Source organism: Cibotium barometz, chromosome 56 (assembly GCF_041138505.1).
Source record: "Cibotium barometz isolate CiBa-2024 chromosome 56, ASM4113850v1, whole genome shotgun sequence".
NCBI classification, from domain to species: domain Eukaryota; kingdom Viridiplantae; phylum Streptophyta; class Polypodiopsida; order Cyatheales; family Cibotiaceae; genus Cibotium; species Cibotium barometz.
Genome location: NC_141101.1, coordinates 8,492,035 through 8,508,793, shown reverse-complemented (window position 1 = coordinate 8,508,793; position 16,759 = coordinate 8,492,035). Strand labels below are relative to the sequence as shown.

The following is a 16,759-nucleotide window of genomic DNA, read 5'->3' as shown; positions in this document are numbered from 1 at the left end:
ATTTGCCATGCCCGCCTCTGAATTTGCATTTTGCATTCATGGGGCATTCATCCACTCTATGGGGGCCTTGATATCTAAAAAAAGTAAGAGGGGTTCTCCTCAAGCCATTAATGTTCCATGGTCCGATGTTTGCATTAAGGTAGTTAACTATTATGTATCCCACATCATTGGTTCTTGGTATTCACTTCTGGGTGGGCACGAGATAAAGTCTGGATAGTCAATGTAGAATTTTGATGTACTAGAGTGTTCCTTTGAAATGTGTTCCATATCTACTAGCCTCATCTACATGGTTCCTAAAGTGGTATTGGTTGTGGTGTGGTAATATTGGATGTGGAACATCCAATGTTCTATATAGATTTCTTGCCAATGTAGGGTTCATTGCTACACGAGTAGCATTTGATCCAATTATAGGTGGTTCTGGTAAAGCTAATGGTGGTGGCTACTGAGGAGCTTCCGATAATGTAGGCACTCCTATCATTCTAGCCATTCATTGTGCATGGTAGTAGTTAGGTGTATCATGATTTCCATACCTCTTGTAATACCTACACCATTGATTTCCACTTGCTCTTAAGACTGGGCACTCATGCACCGTAAACTGCACACAAAGTCATTTCCCATCTTGGAGATAAATGTGGATGGCATCTCCCTACGAGAGGCTTTCCATAGTTCTTCTAGGCCTTTGATCACATAGCCTTAGCAATGTCTGTGCTCTTGGGCTTTTCATTTTCATAGTGTCCTAGCTTTTGACACTAGGTTCCATTTTGACCAATGAGTCTGGTCTTCTACTTCCCATGAAAAGGATGCCTAAGTTATCATCAAAAGCGATCGTATCTAAGCAACATTCCACTAGCTTTTTGTGCTTGGCATGAAATGCATCGTGCAATGTTTACTTCTGAAACCCTCTAAGAACAATGAGATTAGCCTAGTCTAGCCTTGTTTTCCTCATTAAGGCATCTATTATTCAGGTTCTTAAGGTGGTTGATATAATCCCTCATCGATTCAGGTTCAAGAAGTTGCTTGAATTAACACAATTGTGTAATGGAGCTACTATGAAGCCTATGGTAAATGCTAGCTTGAGATTCTCCATGGTCCCTTTTTGTGAGTCTTATAGCATTTGAAACAATAATAGAGCATTACCTTATAAAGTTAATCCAAAAGCATCGAGCCTAGTTCTGGGATCGGTTACTCTCTCAATCCGTGTAGATTTGTCTAAATATAACGAGGTGGCCATAGGGATCCCCTGATCCTTTAAAACTTGACATTAGCTGGGATATATGTGAGGCTCTAATGCTACTCAAATGGTCATGGTCATATTCATCTCTAGGTGGTCTAACCACTATAAGAAGAACATCTAGCACTCTCCTTGTTTCATTAGGAACATGAGCTCATGCTCTTGGTTCTATAGGCTCAACCATTAGTTCTAGAGCCATTGGGGCTATATATCTAGGTTTAGTTTTGGAATGTACTGGTGTGTAGGATGGTCCTGTGCGTACCTATAGGCTAGTACTCCAATAGATGTTTTAATAATGGTTCTAGAAGTGCATGCCATATTAATATGCATCATTTGGTATCCCTCTATCGATATCCCACTAGCTTACAGCTTTGCATTTGTGACTATATAGTCTTTTAGTTTCCCATGCTTCTAAAGCTAGTATTCTTGGTTCTAAGGGAGTGGCTACCCTTGCTCTTTCAAGAGGTATTGCCTCTCTTCGGACGGTATTGTTTTCCATCATCCTTTCTTCCGTGATTAGATCCAGTGAGGAAGGAATCCGAAAGATAAGTTCTTGCTTCTTTGCTGGACTGCCTTCTCTTGAAGTGACTTCCCGCTGAGAGGTCCTCCCTTCTCTTCCTCCTACTGTCCTTTCACCTTGGTAGGCTACAGGAGTTGTGACACCCCCTGCCTAGACCTCTCTATATTCCTTCCTCCTCGGAAAGTCTTGGGGTATAGCTTGCACCCACCATGGTCCCCCCATCTAGATATATACCTAGAGGTTTGGTATTGACGAGGGTAGTTGTGGGGGTACATGACTTTGTGTTTGCCCTGAGATGTGAGAAGTGAAAAAATTGTGATGCCAAAAGTGAAATATGTAGGTGATGTATATGAGCAATGGGGACGGAAGGTGTGCCATGTGTGAATACTTCTCCAAACAAGGACTTCTCTAACTCAGCTGCTTTCTTTGACTCTCTTTGTTACTTTCTTTGACATTTACTTGACATCCCCTTTTGTGGGGATTCAAGATCATTAGAGTGCTTGAGGCATGGCAGTGGATTTACACATGGCTGTGTGCCCACAACTGTAAGGGAGCTAGTTGGCTTATGTGGCTAGATAGATTTGGCATTTCACATGAGATAGAGGTAGTGGTGGGATCACTAGGTAGGTGGGGTGGTCGAAGACGAGGTGGTAGAAAGTTAAGGTGACAAAAGGTTCCTACTAATTTGGGAAAGTCCAAAGGATAGGTCAAATTTGTGCTTGACCTAATAACCCCCCCACTCATAAATGTACCTAGACGATTATCGATGATGAGACTCCATGCAGGTCTATGAAGGAATAATGTATGTGTGTCTATTACATGTAGAGCCAGTGTATATAGTAGTGTGGGTTGCATGTATGGGAATTGGGCAAAAGGTGGGCTCATGTAGAAGCTTCTTCTGGTGGAAACTTCGACACTTTGCTTGCTTCCACACTTCTCATTCTACCTTTTGCCTCTTGTTACACATGGTTTGAGATAGGGAACTAGTTATTAATGTGCAACAAGGTGGGTTGATAAGGTAAGTGTGACTGAGGTTGGGGTGACCATGAGAATGTAAGTATTGAGACCGCCCTCTTTAGCTTGGACATTGGGAAGTCACGAACTATGCATGGCTTATTAGACATGGCCACGTGGATTTAGATGCTTCTTGAGCTGTTTTTCAAATGTTGGTAGGCTAATCAGCTTGCTTTCTTAAAGCATGGCAATGTCGATGGGAAGAATGGAAGCATTACAAGAGCGATTTTGCAACTCAAGGGTGAAATGTCGGGCAATGTTGACTTGGAGTATGTGGTGTTGATTTAACCTTTTGGGCATCTTGACCTTGCTTGATTAGCACAAATGTAGGATAATTTTATGCCTTAGAGGGAGATGCAGAGCGTGGTGGAATGAATCACTATTGAGTGTGTGAAGATTATTGTTTGGGTGCATGGATTCAACGACTCCATAGACTGCGATAGAGATGCCCATGTGATTGGACAAAATGGAGGATTCTTTAGTGGCATCTTCATGAGGTCCTAGCATGCCATGCATAGACAGAAGGCAAGTAGTCCTTGAAAGTGTGCATATGTTAGAATTGTGCTACATGCATGGATGAAAAGTGGATTGGACCAAGTAAGAACGAGACTCAATAAAGAAGATGAAACAAGACAATTGGACTGAAAGCAAGCATACAAGTGTGGACATGGGACATGGATGCTGTATCATCAATAATAAGATCCGATGTCAGAGTGCCTTGATAAGGTGTGTTTGAGACCATTGGGAGCAACTAATGGAAAGTGAAAGTGTGTGGATCGGTGTCGGGTAGACCAAAAGGTAGGTAGGATTGTCTGAGCTTATGTGCTTAAGTGTGGTGATGGAAAAATCATGTGGCATCATTTGTTATGAGGTGTACACAAAGATTCCTTGTACACAATGGATTAAGGCCTTAGGTTTTGGGTAAGTGCACAATCATGATGTGGTGAGTGTGTGTTCAGAAGATGTTTTGGACTATCTGGGTAATGCGTTTAGACTTTCTAGGAGAGTACGTACAAACAACCAGTTGTATCAACTTTGTCCCCCATGGGAAATACTCTACCCACTCAATGGGGAGACAAAATAAGTAGTAAAAGGAGGGTGAATAGTTTACCTACACTTACCCATTTGTCAAGAAGAATGTGAACATTGGTGATGTATTGATCATCGCTGCTTAGATTATCGGTAGTAGCTAGATTAGTCTTTTTCTCACCCTAGTGGCTTTGATGAAGCCGGTTGTTGGTGTTGAAGTTGTCAATGGGGTTGTTGCCATGTGTAACTTATAGACAAAAAAGGGGTTTGTAGTAGGGCGTGTCCACTAAAGACAAGCTTCCCTGAGCACTTGCATGTTTCCTTGTCATTAGTATGCTTCTAATAGCATCATGTTTCATTATTTGCTAGCTATATGCATGAAGTAAGTGTAGCAATCTTCTAGCACAAGAGACCAAATCCTCTGAAGATATCTAACTATTTGGAAGATTGAATTAATATCCAGTTATAAGACCTTAAATGCAACTAAGATGATCTTGTGAGGTTATGATGGTTTGTTCCCAACAAGGCTTGAATTAATATCCAGTTATAAGACCTTAAATGCAACTAAGATGATCTTGTGAGGTTATGATGGTTTGTTCCCAACAAGGCTTGAAAGTATATTAATCTATAACTTCTCAATGTCACCCTTACTTCTCTAGATCGCATGTCCAAAAGGATGAAGAACAGAGGCATAAAAACAGTGGTGCATGGGCTTCCCAACCATATGGAAAAAGTTCCATGTGTAGTCCATCATGATCTCTAGCTTTCCCATTGTGAAAAACTTTTTGATGGCATCCCTTACATTAGCTACCATAAACAAAGAGGGGTTCAAAGGCATTTAGAAGTTTGAAGGATCAGATGACAGCTGATTGGGAACATCAAGCAATGCTTGTGCATATATACTCTAAATCTTTGGGTCTATGATAGTTGTTTGAGAGACAATCTATAACATGAAATTTTCCAACACTCAGAGTCCTGAGTCATATCATGCATTCTGTCTCCATCTTGACTCTTTAAGAAAGTCTTCTTCCACAAATGAATGCTCTTTTGTATGCTAATCTTTGTTTCACAAGGGAAAATTTGCAAGGCTAATTTTTACTGAATAAAAGGTATTAGATGCCAGACTCTACTCTCTAGAGTAGGTTGATAATAGATGGTATAAAGGGCATCAGTCAAAGTGTGTGAAAGAAGTAGCCTGAAGCACCACTATGATTTGTTTTGGGGCTGTATATGAAGGCATAGAAATATCTCCATGCACTAGTGCATCTCTCAAATGCAACACTAGTTGGTAATGCTTACGTCTGTCAAGCCAAAAGCAACTGCTAAGGGTGGATTTGCTAGGTGGAAGGTGGAAAACCGTGGGTAGAAAATAGGAGTGGTAAGTTGTCTTTCAAAAGTGGGATATCGTGTATATCTTTTTTAGTTAACTTTACTACATGGAGGCTCATGCAATTGTTCACAATCAAACTAATACAGCCACCATTTTAACTAGTTGAAAACCACCCAAAATTAACCCCGTGAGAGGATCTAGCCTAGCTAATATTAACCAGCCACTTGGTAGAAAGCTAGTTGGGCATATATATGGGCTAGCTAGCCTATAAAAAGCCTCCCTCCTCTCGAGTGAAATTTGTGTTTTCTTAAATAGGAGATGAGAATTATCATTAAACACCTTTAATCTAGGATTTACACATGCTTAGTTCATATCTTATCTTGGGGGAAGCAATTAGTTATCACTTTTAATAAGATTAAGGTGTCATTTAGTGCACTTAGGTGCTAGATCCCATCATTGTTAGGGTATTTGATTGGGACAAGGCTACAATCACAATTTACTAGGTGGAGCAATGGACGAGTGGTCTATAGCAAGTGCACAGTGGCCTTCATTAATTCAAGCTTGACCTTGTGGAAAATATGAGTGGAGAAGAGTCAAAGAAGGACATCAACCCCTACACAGAAACTCACCTACTCTTGGAGCTCCCAACCATCAAAAAATCATTTAATTTGCATATCTTGAACTTATATTTCATATATTTATGCGTTGAATTATTTAAAAAATGCATAGTTTAGCTCATAAATTGTCATTATCAATTCTATTCTTAGATTTGAATAATTTTTATAGAGACTAATCATTTCCCTTGAGTATTTAGTTCTCGGTATAAAAGATAAATTGCAAAGAATCAAATAAATGAGGCCCTTGTACATGTGAACCTTAGGATTTATATTCTAATGGGAAATTAATAGGTATGAGAATGGAAATTTATTCTTTATGCTAGTAAAAATGACTTTAGGGTAGAATTTTAAAACTTATCCTAAGCTAAAACCTTAATCCAAAATTAATTTATCAATGGGGTGTACATATTGTGTAAATTGTGTACCCCCTTGACACTCCAGTCTGAATGTTATTAACCTTAGAGTGGCCCTAGCTAGATGGTAATCTAGACCTTGAATTATAGACGATACCAGTGAATCATCTCATTGTTTGCATAGGTAGCTAACCTAGTGAAGCTAGAGAAAGAAGATGGGAGATTAGTAATTTAAGTTACTCATATGGTCAATCAATGCACAAATAGAAAGAGAATTAACCAAAAGGAGTGGGAGTTATATGTAAAATCAAAATCAATGCAAGTAAAGCCTAGATTAATATCTCATGAAAGAAGATAACATGTTCATTTATGTGCACAAATGTGCATAAGTGTGCACACTAAATTCATATAATTAAGCCTAAGGGTAGATATTTTAGTGAACCAAGATGATGAATTGAGCCTTGAAATTAGAAGAGAATTACCCTCTAAATTTTCAATAAGTCTATAAGTAATTGAATGGGCTAAAATCTAGTGAGAGAAAAGCTTGATCTAGAGAGATAGAGGATATTAAATATGTACAAGGCAATGTCTAGCCTTAACAAATTCAAGGCTAAATTGATAGCATAGAGATGGATGACACCTATTTGGGAAGTGCTTAGATAGAGAGCCCTTTGAATTATCGAGATAAATGGTTAATTAATTCTAGAAAAAGAACGACTTAGATTCGGTCCATAAAGTAAGATTTCTAGGAGGGATATGGGATTTTATGTTTTTAAGTCAAATAACAAGACCCTTAGACCAAATTCGTAAGTGGAATTTTCTCTCCTTAGTGTGGAGATTAGACCTTGAAGATAAATACTTACTATAGATAAATACTTACTATAGATAAGTTTTATAGGAGAGCAAGAGAGATAATTAGACCCAAGCATCTAGTTAATCTAGCTAGGTATTAAGGTCTAAAGTTTTTGGCCATTAGAATGATAAGTTTTATAGGAGAGCAAGAGAGATAATTAGACCCAAGCATCTAGCTAGGTATTAAGTTCTAAAGTTTTTGGCCATTAGAATGATAAGTTTTATAGGAGAGCAAGAGAGATAATTAGACCCAAGCATCTAGTTAATCTAGCTAGGTATTAAGGTCTAAAGTTTTTGGCCATTAGAATGAACCTATGAATTGAGTTGAGACTTTTATAAGTTCTTAAAAGACCTATAAGTATTTTAAACTATGTATATTGATAGAAGTAGAAATTAATTGTTCTCTAAATAAGACTTTTGAACGAAGGTCTTAAAGGCCTAATGAACTAAGTCATAGGATATGTTGAAAATTTTACAATCCTCTATGGAGATCTAAGAATGGTTGTGACTTTATAAATAAGGGACATAAAGCCACTATAAGGTTTAATCCAGTCTTGTTCTTAATCTTAACCTTTAGTAACTCTAGAAAAAGCTATAAGGACTCTCTATAAATTCAAGTAATCTTGAAGAACTAGATATTGTCTGTGGAATGGCGAAGAGCTAACCTGGACTTTATGTGGCTAAAGGATTTGCAATCGGAGTTGTGACTTAAGGATTGTGGAAGTCTCGTCGGACTTGCAACGATGGTTTACAAGTTTGTGGATGCATGAGTGATGCATTACCAGTATCAAGGTCCCCATCTTTAGTTGGTAGAATCTTTAACAAAATTAAGCTAGAACCATTCCCTTCATAATCAAGGAATAAGATGGTGTGTTGAGCTCAGGGGAGCCATCGATGCCTCTTATTTGTGAGAATTATGAAGTGGACATTTTACTTAGAGGAATAATACTCTCAATTCCTACTGTAAGGTCTATAGAGGCCCAAAGTGAGTTCCCTCTACCCTTAGACTAGTCTTCTGCTATGGTTTCTCTTTTAGTAGGGGGTAGAAATCTCACAAGGTTATCTTTAAATGAATTCCTTATAAGAGAATTCATGCAAAATAAATATAGGGGTATAAATCTCACAAGGTTATCTTTGAATGAATTCCTTGTAAGAGAATTCATTCACAAGGTTGTCTTTGAATGAATTCCTTACAAGAGAGTGATTTGAATGAATTCCTTATAAGAGAATTCATGCAAAATAAATATTATGAAGAAAGGGGCTGTGCACTTGGGACAACCTTACCCCCGCATTAAAAAATGGCCATAACTCTTGACTCACTTATCCATTTTTAAAACGGTTTATATGGATGCATAGCTCTTTTCAAGCTTTATGCAATTGTATGTTTTAAATTTTTGTGCAACCATAAGGGTGGAAAGTTATAGTGCTTTGTGTTTCTTTGTTTTTATCACCAACCATGCTATATGTGATAGTTTTATCCTCGGACATTAAATTTACCATATTTTTTTTGCTCAGTGGTCCGATCTTTCTACATGAATTTTTTTTATTGGTATAAATTACTTCTCCTATCGTTGATTCAATAAAAAGCTATCATTCTTTGTGTTTTGTTGTTTTCTTGGCCCTTTTGTAGTGAATCTAATTTTTAGCTAAATCGACTTATTCGGTTTGATGAACCTTAGAGATTTTCATGTCATCTTAGATAGGAAAATATTATTTATGCAAAGTATAGAATGTCTTCATTTTTATTCTTAATTAACTCGCCTTGGGAAAGATTGTGAGCTTTACCATATATGGTTATCCATTTGTTGCGTATTGGAAACACAAAGTCGATAATGCCAATTTCGATAGTGGATATTAGCCATAGGTGGTAGATGGTTAGGAGATAGCTAATGGAGTGCCCAACAATGCCCAATTTAATATTAGGCATAAATGGTCGAATGGTTAGGTAGGTGGTCGAATGGTTACGAGATAGCTTGTATAGACTTGGCACAATGCCGACTAGGATTCATGCAAGTGCGGTTTGGTAGACCACACTTTAGGGTAGAAGGAGGTCTTTGGGGTGGAGTGTTGGATAAAAATAGAAGATTTCTAATTGAGAGCTTTTTAACCTTAGGCAAGGCCAACCTTAACTACCATGTGAGCCTAGCTAACATTATATTAATTAATTGTTTGATTAATTAAATAATGTAATATGATAGTTTCATAATTATAAATTTTTGAAGGTGTTTTTCAATATATTCAGGCTACTCCCATATTCACGTTACGCCCATATTTAGGATACTCCCATATTCATTAATTCATGCCCGCAAATGACAAGTGGGTGCTAATTAATGAATACATTAAGGTTTAAACCTTATACACTAAAAATTTAATTTATCCAAAAATTAATATATTTTCTCTCCTACGTTGTTTTTAGTCTCGTGACCATCTCTCTCTCTCTCTCTCTCTCTCTCTCTCTCTCTCTCTCTCTCTCTCTCTCTCTCTCTCTCGGAAACACAGAGCTATAATACTGAGTATGAAATCCCCAAAGTGCTAGTGGTGGCCTACGGAGGGGGCATACAAACTGTGCAGTGAGAGGCGTGAAGCCTGTGAGCGGTCAGTGCTACATCACAGTGGATGATGTGATGTGTGCAATATGAACCACTGTGGGGGAGTGTACTCCCATCTAGCATGTCCTCCAACAATCCTGAAGAAGAGACCCGTGCGCCCCCAACGACGAATGAAGGCCTGGAGTCTGTCCTGAGCTGTCTGTGAAGGCCGACAGGAATCATCATACATGGAACGCAGTGCACGGATAAGATCGAGCCAAATCAGGACTCTCTCTCTCTCTCTCTCTCTCGTGAGGGTTTGTGTGGATTGCAACAAAAAAAAACAACACAAGGCGGAGGTGACATCGTTCAGCTCCTCTCTCTCTCTCTCTCTCTCTCTCTCTCTCTCTGTTCCATAGTTCATTTCCATCAACAGCAGACATCGACCTCTCTCTCTCTCTCTCTCTCTCTCTCTCTCTCTCTCTCTCTCTCTCTCTCTTTCGTGCGCATGGGGCTATTGCCAAGCCTGAAAATAGGTTTTTATAGCTTGTATCCGAAGTCTCTAGAATACAATCAGTACATGCTTCTAGACAAATTTCCTTCTAGACAGATCCATCCCTTCTCTATATTATCTTAAGGAAGAGTTTCACAAAGCTGTCACGTGGCAAGAATTTTCAGGCTATTGCCAAGCCTGAAAATAGGTTTTTATAGCTTGTATCGGAAGTCTCTAGAATACAATCAGTACATGCTTCTAGACAAATCGCCTTCTAGACAGATCCATCCCTTCTCTATATTATCTTAAGGAAGAGTTTCACAAAGCTGTTACGTGGCAAGAATTTGGAGGTTCGGGAAGGGGGGAGGAGGTTTGAGTAGAATTTGATTTTGGAAGCCTCAAAAGACTTGCGAAACGCGGGTTCATAACTAATTTTTTTAATAAAAAATAACCTCGCCTCACCGCCTTTAGCTTTCACTTAGACATTAGAGGAAAAAACCTTAGCTTCTAATGCTACCCTTCCTTTGACATTAATTAATTAATGGCCCAAAAACGTTTGGCACCCATATGTATTATTATTATTATTGAGATGAAATCAACAAAGTAACTCTGATTGGCGATGCGTTTTTCGAGCTCGACGCCATGGACGCTCTAGTCTCCGTGGCCTTGCAAGAAGTGGCAGCAGAAGGCGCACAAGGTAAGCTCTCTCTGGCCACCTGCTCAGTTCATCGAAACAAAAATATAAAACAAAAACCCTAATGCTGCAGGATGCTCCTTGCCCGCCCTATGGGGCTGGCTCCAAAGCCCTTCCTCAGCCGCTGGATTGCGTTTGGATCCAACAGTGAAGCAAGCTATCTGGAAACTTCTCCTGTCAACCAGTTGCCTGACCTTTGAAGGGGCAGGCTGTGGCCCTTTGGCATGTACGGCGCCGTCCATACAGGGCTTCGAGGATGCAGAGAGGCTGGATATCCATGTCATAGCATCAGAGGATTTAAGGGTGAGCTTTCTTGGTGCTTATGACATACGGCATTGCGATGCCAAGCTATCCGGTGAGCAAAGGATGATCCTTGAACACCTCGGAAAAGCCAGGTATTAAAAAAAACTTGCAACCTTAATCACAGAAATATATGGCTACTTCAGATTACCTTCCTGCATGCTTTTTTTTGACAAGGAATCACTGTCTGGGAGGAAGGTGGCAGTTCCATGTTGACCAATAGCATGGTGGGTCCGGACAGGACTTTCCGTCGCGATGTGGCCTGGGTGAGGGCAGTAGGCTAAACTTGCAAACTTTAATTGACTCAGGAAAGACAGGGATGCTTATCCTTGAGGTTCAACAAAATTTAAGGTGCTATTTAAGAGCAGAATTGAAGGGAGTGAAGGATAGAGCAGCAAAGGGAGCAGAGCTTAGGTCTTGCTTCAGTTAGGCTTCCGTCCAAAAATTCATTTGCTTTCCTCAGCGTTTTACTTCACAGAGCATTTCTCTATAGGCGAAGTGCTAGGGCTGTGATTTGATGTCTTTATTCTCAGCCACATCTTGTACTTGTATTACTTCTTTCTTGTACATAATACAAAGCAGTAGTTTAGGACTTGTGTGTGTTGTATATGTGATTCCGCCTGCGGCCGCACTCTTCCTTCCATCTCTGGAAAACCCTAGCACATAGGTGCAAGTGTTCTACAGTTGGTATCAGAACTTAGGGAACCTGCAAATTTCTTTTCTTTTCTTGCACCTGTGTGCGTTAGGAGGTACATCACAAGAAATGGCCCACGCTTCACCATGCTTTCTGTAGCACATGCCAGAGTGACACGGGGATATGCAACTGTGAACTTACTTGAGTGGCAGTGCTTCCAGGCACATTTCCAGGAGCCTAGGACGAAGGGTTGGCTTTTTGACAACCTCGTCACACTAGCCTTGATGTATGGAGCAGCCTTTCGGGGCCAAATTTATCCGATGAGGATTGGCGGCGAGTTGAGAGGCCCCAGGTCATGATGTTCTCCCGTATGATCCACACAGCAAACCATCAGTCCCACACTAGATTATCCAGGCAGAGACTGCTGCAGCTCCAATGGTATTGGATGCACTCTTCAAGACAGTCAAATACCTCCATCGCATTAGTCACATGGATCCCCACAAGTACCCGAGGCTTGCCGTGGAGTCCTCGAGACAGCTAGCACTTGAGGGCCACTTTGTAGCATGGTATGCCTTAGTTTCCACTTGGTTCTTAGTATATGGGCCCGGCACCGCCTACAACCCCATTCAGTATGGTTTGGACTCCCCTTTTCTCCAGCTCTCTCGTGAGAATACCAACCGGGTTATCCGGTTAGATCTTCTCAGCCTCTACACCTATTGCACATGGATCGCACCTTCGGAGCTCTCGATGAAGATGCACTTCTACAGAGATCACTTCGTCACGCTCACTAAGGATGGATTCATCCAGTAGCTTGGCTACGTGAGTGTCCACATGTCCCATGCCATGCGGATTGTGATTGGCCAGATATCGGTTTCATCCCACCGCCTTAGACAGGAGAGCCGGGGAGCTCATACGGAGACCCAAAGAGGAGAGGATGTGTTGATTATGCCACACAGAGGTTGAGACAAAGGAGCATTACATATGCCGCTACCCAGTATACTATGAGATCCGTGGGAGGTTTCATTGTGAGGGATTTGGTCCACTCTCCAGGATCATTGACTTCCTGGACCAGCGTTGCGTAGGGCTCTTCTTGCTTGAGCTCTGCAGATACAGGGAAACATTCTTGAGAGAGCTTCGGCCCCAACCATCCCGATCTCTGCCTTGCCAGCCAACCATCACCAGTTTTTTCCGGACCCAGGAGGTGGAGGACATGCATACAATGCCCACCCTAGGCTGCATTGGATCTACCTCGCCCCAGAGGAGCTACCTCGGATTGGCCCTCCGGATTCTAGCGTGCCCGATGCCCTGGCCCCTTGGACACTACACTGGCCACGATCTCCTCATCAGCTCTAGATCCAGGACATGCTCCACCACTATCGAGCTACCTTTCCACGTGACGTAGCTGAGGGAGACCTCTTGGCCATACTCATTAGCCCCATGCTTGATATTTTGGAGAGTGGTATACCATCTACTGGGGGCTGATGCTCCTCTCATGTTTCTATGTTCTTGGTATTCCATGATGAGTTTCCATGGACAATTTTGTATCACCCTAGTGAGATAGCTATGTTTTTGTTTCTATTTTATTTTCCATTTCATGATGAGGTATGCCATGGACATTATCGTAGCATATGCCAAGCTAGCGCCGTGTGAAACAATGAGGCCTTCTGTAAAACTAAGTTAAGTGAGTCTTTAGCAATCCTTTAAACAACATACATGAATCTGAAAGATGTAGTCGAGATGACACCAGATGGGGTCCCAAATTACCCACTGAAAGCGCCCCCCTCCCCGGGCGCAAGCAGGAGTATTTGCTTTATTTCTTCTGGAGAACTGAATACAAGCTAAATTGTGTCCGTAGGACTGAGCGGGCGGGTTGACTGGCTGACTGCCAAACGCAAGGACAAAGTGACCAAACGCCGGGCAGAATTGTGCATAAGTTGTAGGCGACCATGAAGATATTTTCGAGAGAATACACCGGCCCGAGACTGAGGGTTGGTGTGCTGAAAACTCTTGAAGAGGCTGAGCTTCGTTTGCCTTGGGCTGAAAGCACAAGATTGTTATAAGTATGCAAGGGCTGAGGCCTAAGCACACATGCTTGAAGAGGCTGAGCTTCGTTTGCCTTGGGCTGAAAGCACAAGATTGCTATAAGTATGCAAAGGCTGAGGCCTAAGCACATATGCTTGACTGTTTTGCTTGATAACTTGATTTGATTTCTGAAGACTTATGGATTGAGGCTAGCTTGCCTTTTTATATGTCCATGTGCTGGTGGTCGGCTGTGTCGGAAGGGGCTGCCGGCCTGTAGATTATTTGCCACGACTTGTTTAATTAGCATTAATGTGGGTTTATTCATGGGCTTGGCGCAGCATACGACAAAATATCCTAAAAAAGGTACTACTTCTTTACATGATTCTTGCACTGTTGATGAGCCAGTTTGTCACTGTGTACCACAGTGCATGGGTGCACATGACATTCCCTCCTGCGTAGCTCGGCGGCAAGTTCATGGCTTCGAGGTAGTCCACCAATAGCTTGACAAAGTGCCAAACAATGAAAGAGAACTGAAGCTCACAAATTCAAGATCCACAGGAAGTGAAGGAAGACCATATACACAAAAAGGTGGTCACAAAGCTGGCGCAGGCAGCATGAGGCACATTGTAGGTGCATCCAATATGCCAAAATATGCGAAAAAATGACATAATACAATTGAGACAATGCTAGAAAAATCCAAAAAAATCTAGAAAAATATGTAGATGTCCAGTAAAGGTGCAGATGGTCCAAGAGAGGTCTAGAAGGTGGAGATGACCCCTCCAACACCTCCTTTTCAGCTCCACTGAAGAGGACCGATACCGGCGCATGAAAGTAAGTGATCCAAAGTTGGTTTGGAAAGCATCTTGGTGAAGATGTCCGCTACATTGTCCCTATTAGGACAATACTCTGGTGTTAAGGTACCGAGCGCCAAGTAGTCATGAACCATATGATAATGAATGGCAATGTGCTTGGACTTCGAATGGAAGATTAGGTTCTGTGCAAGAGCCATGGCACTTTGATTGTCGGAGTAGACAATGGTAGGCATCGAAGGAGGGACATGACGATGATCAAGCAGTTGATGAAGCCATAAAAGCTCTTTGATTGCTTCAAAGTAAGTACGATACTTTGCTTCTCCTGTTGAAGAACCGCCAACTGTAGGCTGCTTCTTCGTTTGCCAAGAAATAAGTCCGGTACCAAGTAAGTAACAATAGCCCATAGTAGACCTCCGGGTATTTGGATCACGTGCCTAGTCCGGATCACTTGCCTAGTCCGAATGTGAATATCCAACCAAATCAAGACTAGAGCCATATGAAATCCCATGTGTCAAGGTGTCCTGTATATATCTGAGAACAGGAACAACAGCCTGCCAATGAGAAGTATGTGGTGCTGAAAGAAACTGACTTAGGATACTAATGCTGCGAGCAAGATCAGGCCTAGTAATGGTGAGATGAATAAGCGAGCCGACAAGCTCTCTATACTGAGTAGGATCATGATAGGGTGGAGAGTCATCGTTTTTACTCAACTTCTGATTCGGGTCCATAGGGCAAGATAATGAGTGACAGTCCTTTATACCAAACCTCTCGTAAATCTGAGAAGTGTACTTTTGTTGAGAGAAATGTCCCCTGTGGTGGCACTGCCAGACCTCCATGCCAAGAAAACATTGAAGTAGACCAAGATTGGTCATCTCAAAGGTGTGACTCAGAATATTACCCATAATCGTTGTATCAACAGGTTGATTGTTACAAAGTTGGACCTGCATAGGGACAGAGTGAGAGTCCTCTAAGATATCCTTGTTGTGAGCCTCTCTGTAGATTTGCCCTTTTCTTTTCCCTTATCTTTATCCTTGGAGCTTGTAGTAGACTACTCCTTGCATTTGCCGCCGTTTTTATTACCTCCTTTGGGTTGCCACTTGGGCTTTGCTTTGGCTGAAAAAGCTAACTTAGTAGGAGAAGAGTCATAGATCTTCATGAGATCTAGCCTGTCCTGAAGCATGCCAATCACAATCCACTGGGGGAAGAATAGGGCGAAAGGCAATGGTATCCTTAAAGGATTGATAAGATGGAGGAAGTTTGCCTCTAGTAACTCAATGACAAAGTCATCATCGGGCATTTGGACTCCCAAGGTGGCTTGTTGTTGATGGATCTTCTTGAGTTCTTACACTTTGGCCATGACATCATCCGTCTCGGCAATCTTCAGCTCATTGACTTGGGCTTTCAAATGAAGTTTGCGGCTGTAGGTGTTCCTTTGAAAACGGGCTGCAAGTGTGTCCCATAGTTCCTGAGAGGTTTGGGCAGCTTTATCCATATTGGAAAATTCTGAGAGATATGGCTGGTTCAAGTTGTAGGAGATGACTGTGTGAGCTCGAAGATCCATGTTGGTCTCCAGGAATTCACAGTCTGTGGTGAGTTAGCTGTGGGGTCGGGCTTTGGAGTAGAAGCATCGACGAACCGCCAAAGATCAAGACCCACCAGAAGGTTAAAGATGACATCCTTCCACTAGGGATAATTGGAGCCATTAAATTTGGAATCTTTCCCCAACTCGGGAATGGTGAAAGTATTTGAAGCAAACCTCGGCGTGAAAACTCCTCCTCTAAAGCGTAAGAAAACGTAGCATGCAGATTTTAGATAGGAGGAAAGAGAGAGGGAGGGTTCAGAAGCAAGAGGTAGGGAATGGGTGGGAAAAAGGTAGAAGAGGCTGTTAATTCAGCAAAAATATGCCTGTAGATGAGAACACAGCCAAAAACCGACCACCACTAGTGTCATGTGCATGAAAGATGCCATGGACATACTCAGGTGCTAGGTGCTGATCCAGAAGAGGCAGCCAGATAAAGAGTATGAACCAGATAGAATCAGAAATTGGAGCACAGAGTGCTATGGGCAGTATGGACTGGAGCAAGGCTTGGAGAGCAAGAGGAAAAACCTGTCGGCTGCACTCAGATGACATAGGCTGAAGACCAAAGCCTGTCGGCTGTACTAGAAGAGGTCGGTTGCAAGAAGGCGGTCCAGTACATGGTGTGGCGCAGCCCGACCAGCAAAAGAGGAGTCCAAGCATCAGTCGGCTGGTCCGACAGCAGTCGGCCAGTTCCTGCAATGTTCCAGAAGAACTATAAATAGCAAGCGTAGCTCCTCATTCTTTTCATTCA

At 41.7% G+C, this 16,759-nt stretch overlaps 1 protein-coding gene across 6 annotated transcripts in view; it reads left to right on the top strand.

Annotated features, from left to right (window-relative positions):
• Positions 1-10,511: 10,511 nt before the first annotated feature.
• The window catches only part of LOC147606854 (uncharacterized), a 63,741-nt gene continuing 57,493 nt past the window's right edge, over positions 10,512-16,759 (top strand). For all 6 annotated transcript variants that reach the window (XM_086791316.1, XM_086791315.1, XM_086791314.1 and 3 more), the window contains exons 1-2: positions 10,512-10,664; positions 10,735-11,056. In XM_086791316.1, the coding sequence (XP_086647442.1) occupies positions 10,610-10,664; positions 10,735-11,056 (377 nt within the window). In that variant the 5' untranslated portion in view covers positions 10,512-10,609. The remainder of the gene's footprint in view (positions 10,665-10,734; positions 11,057-16,759) is intronic.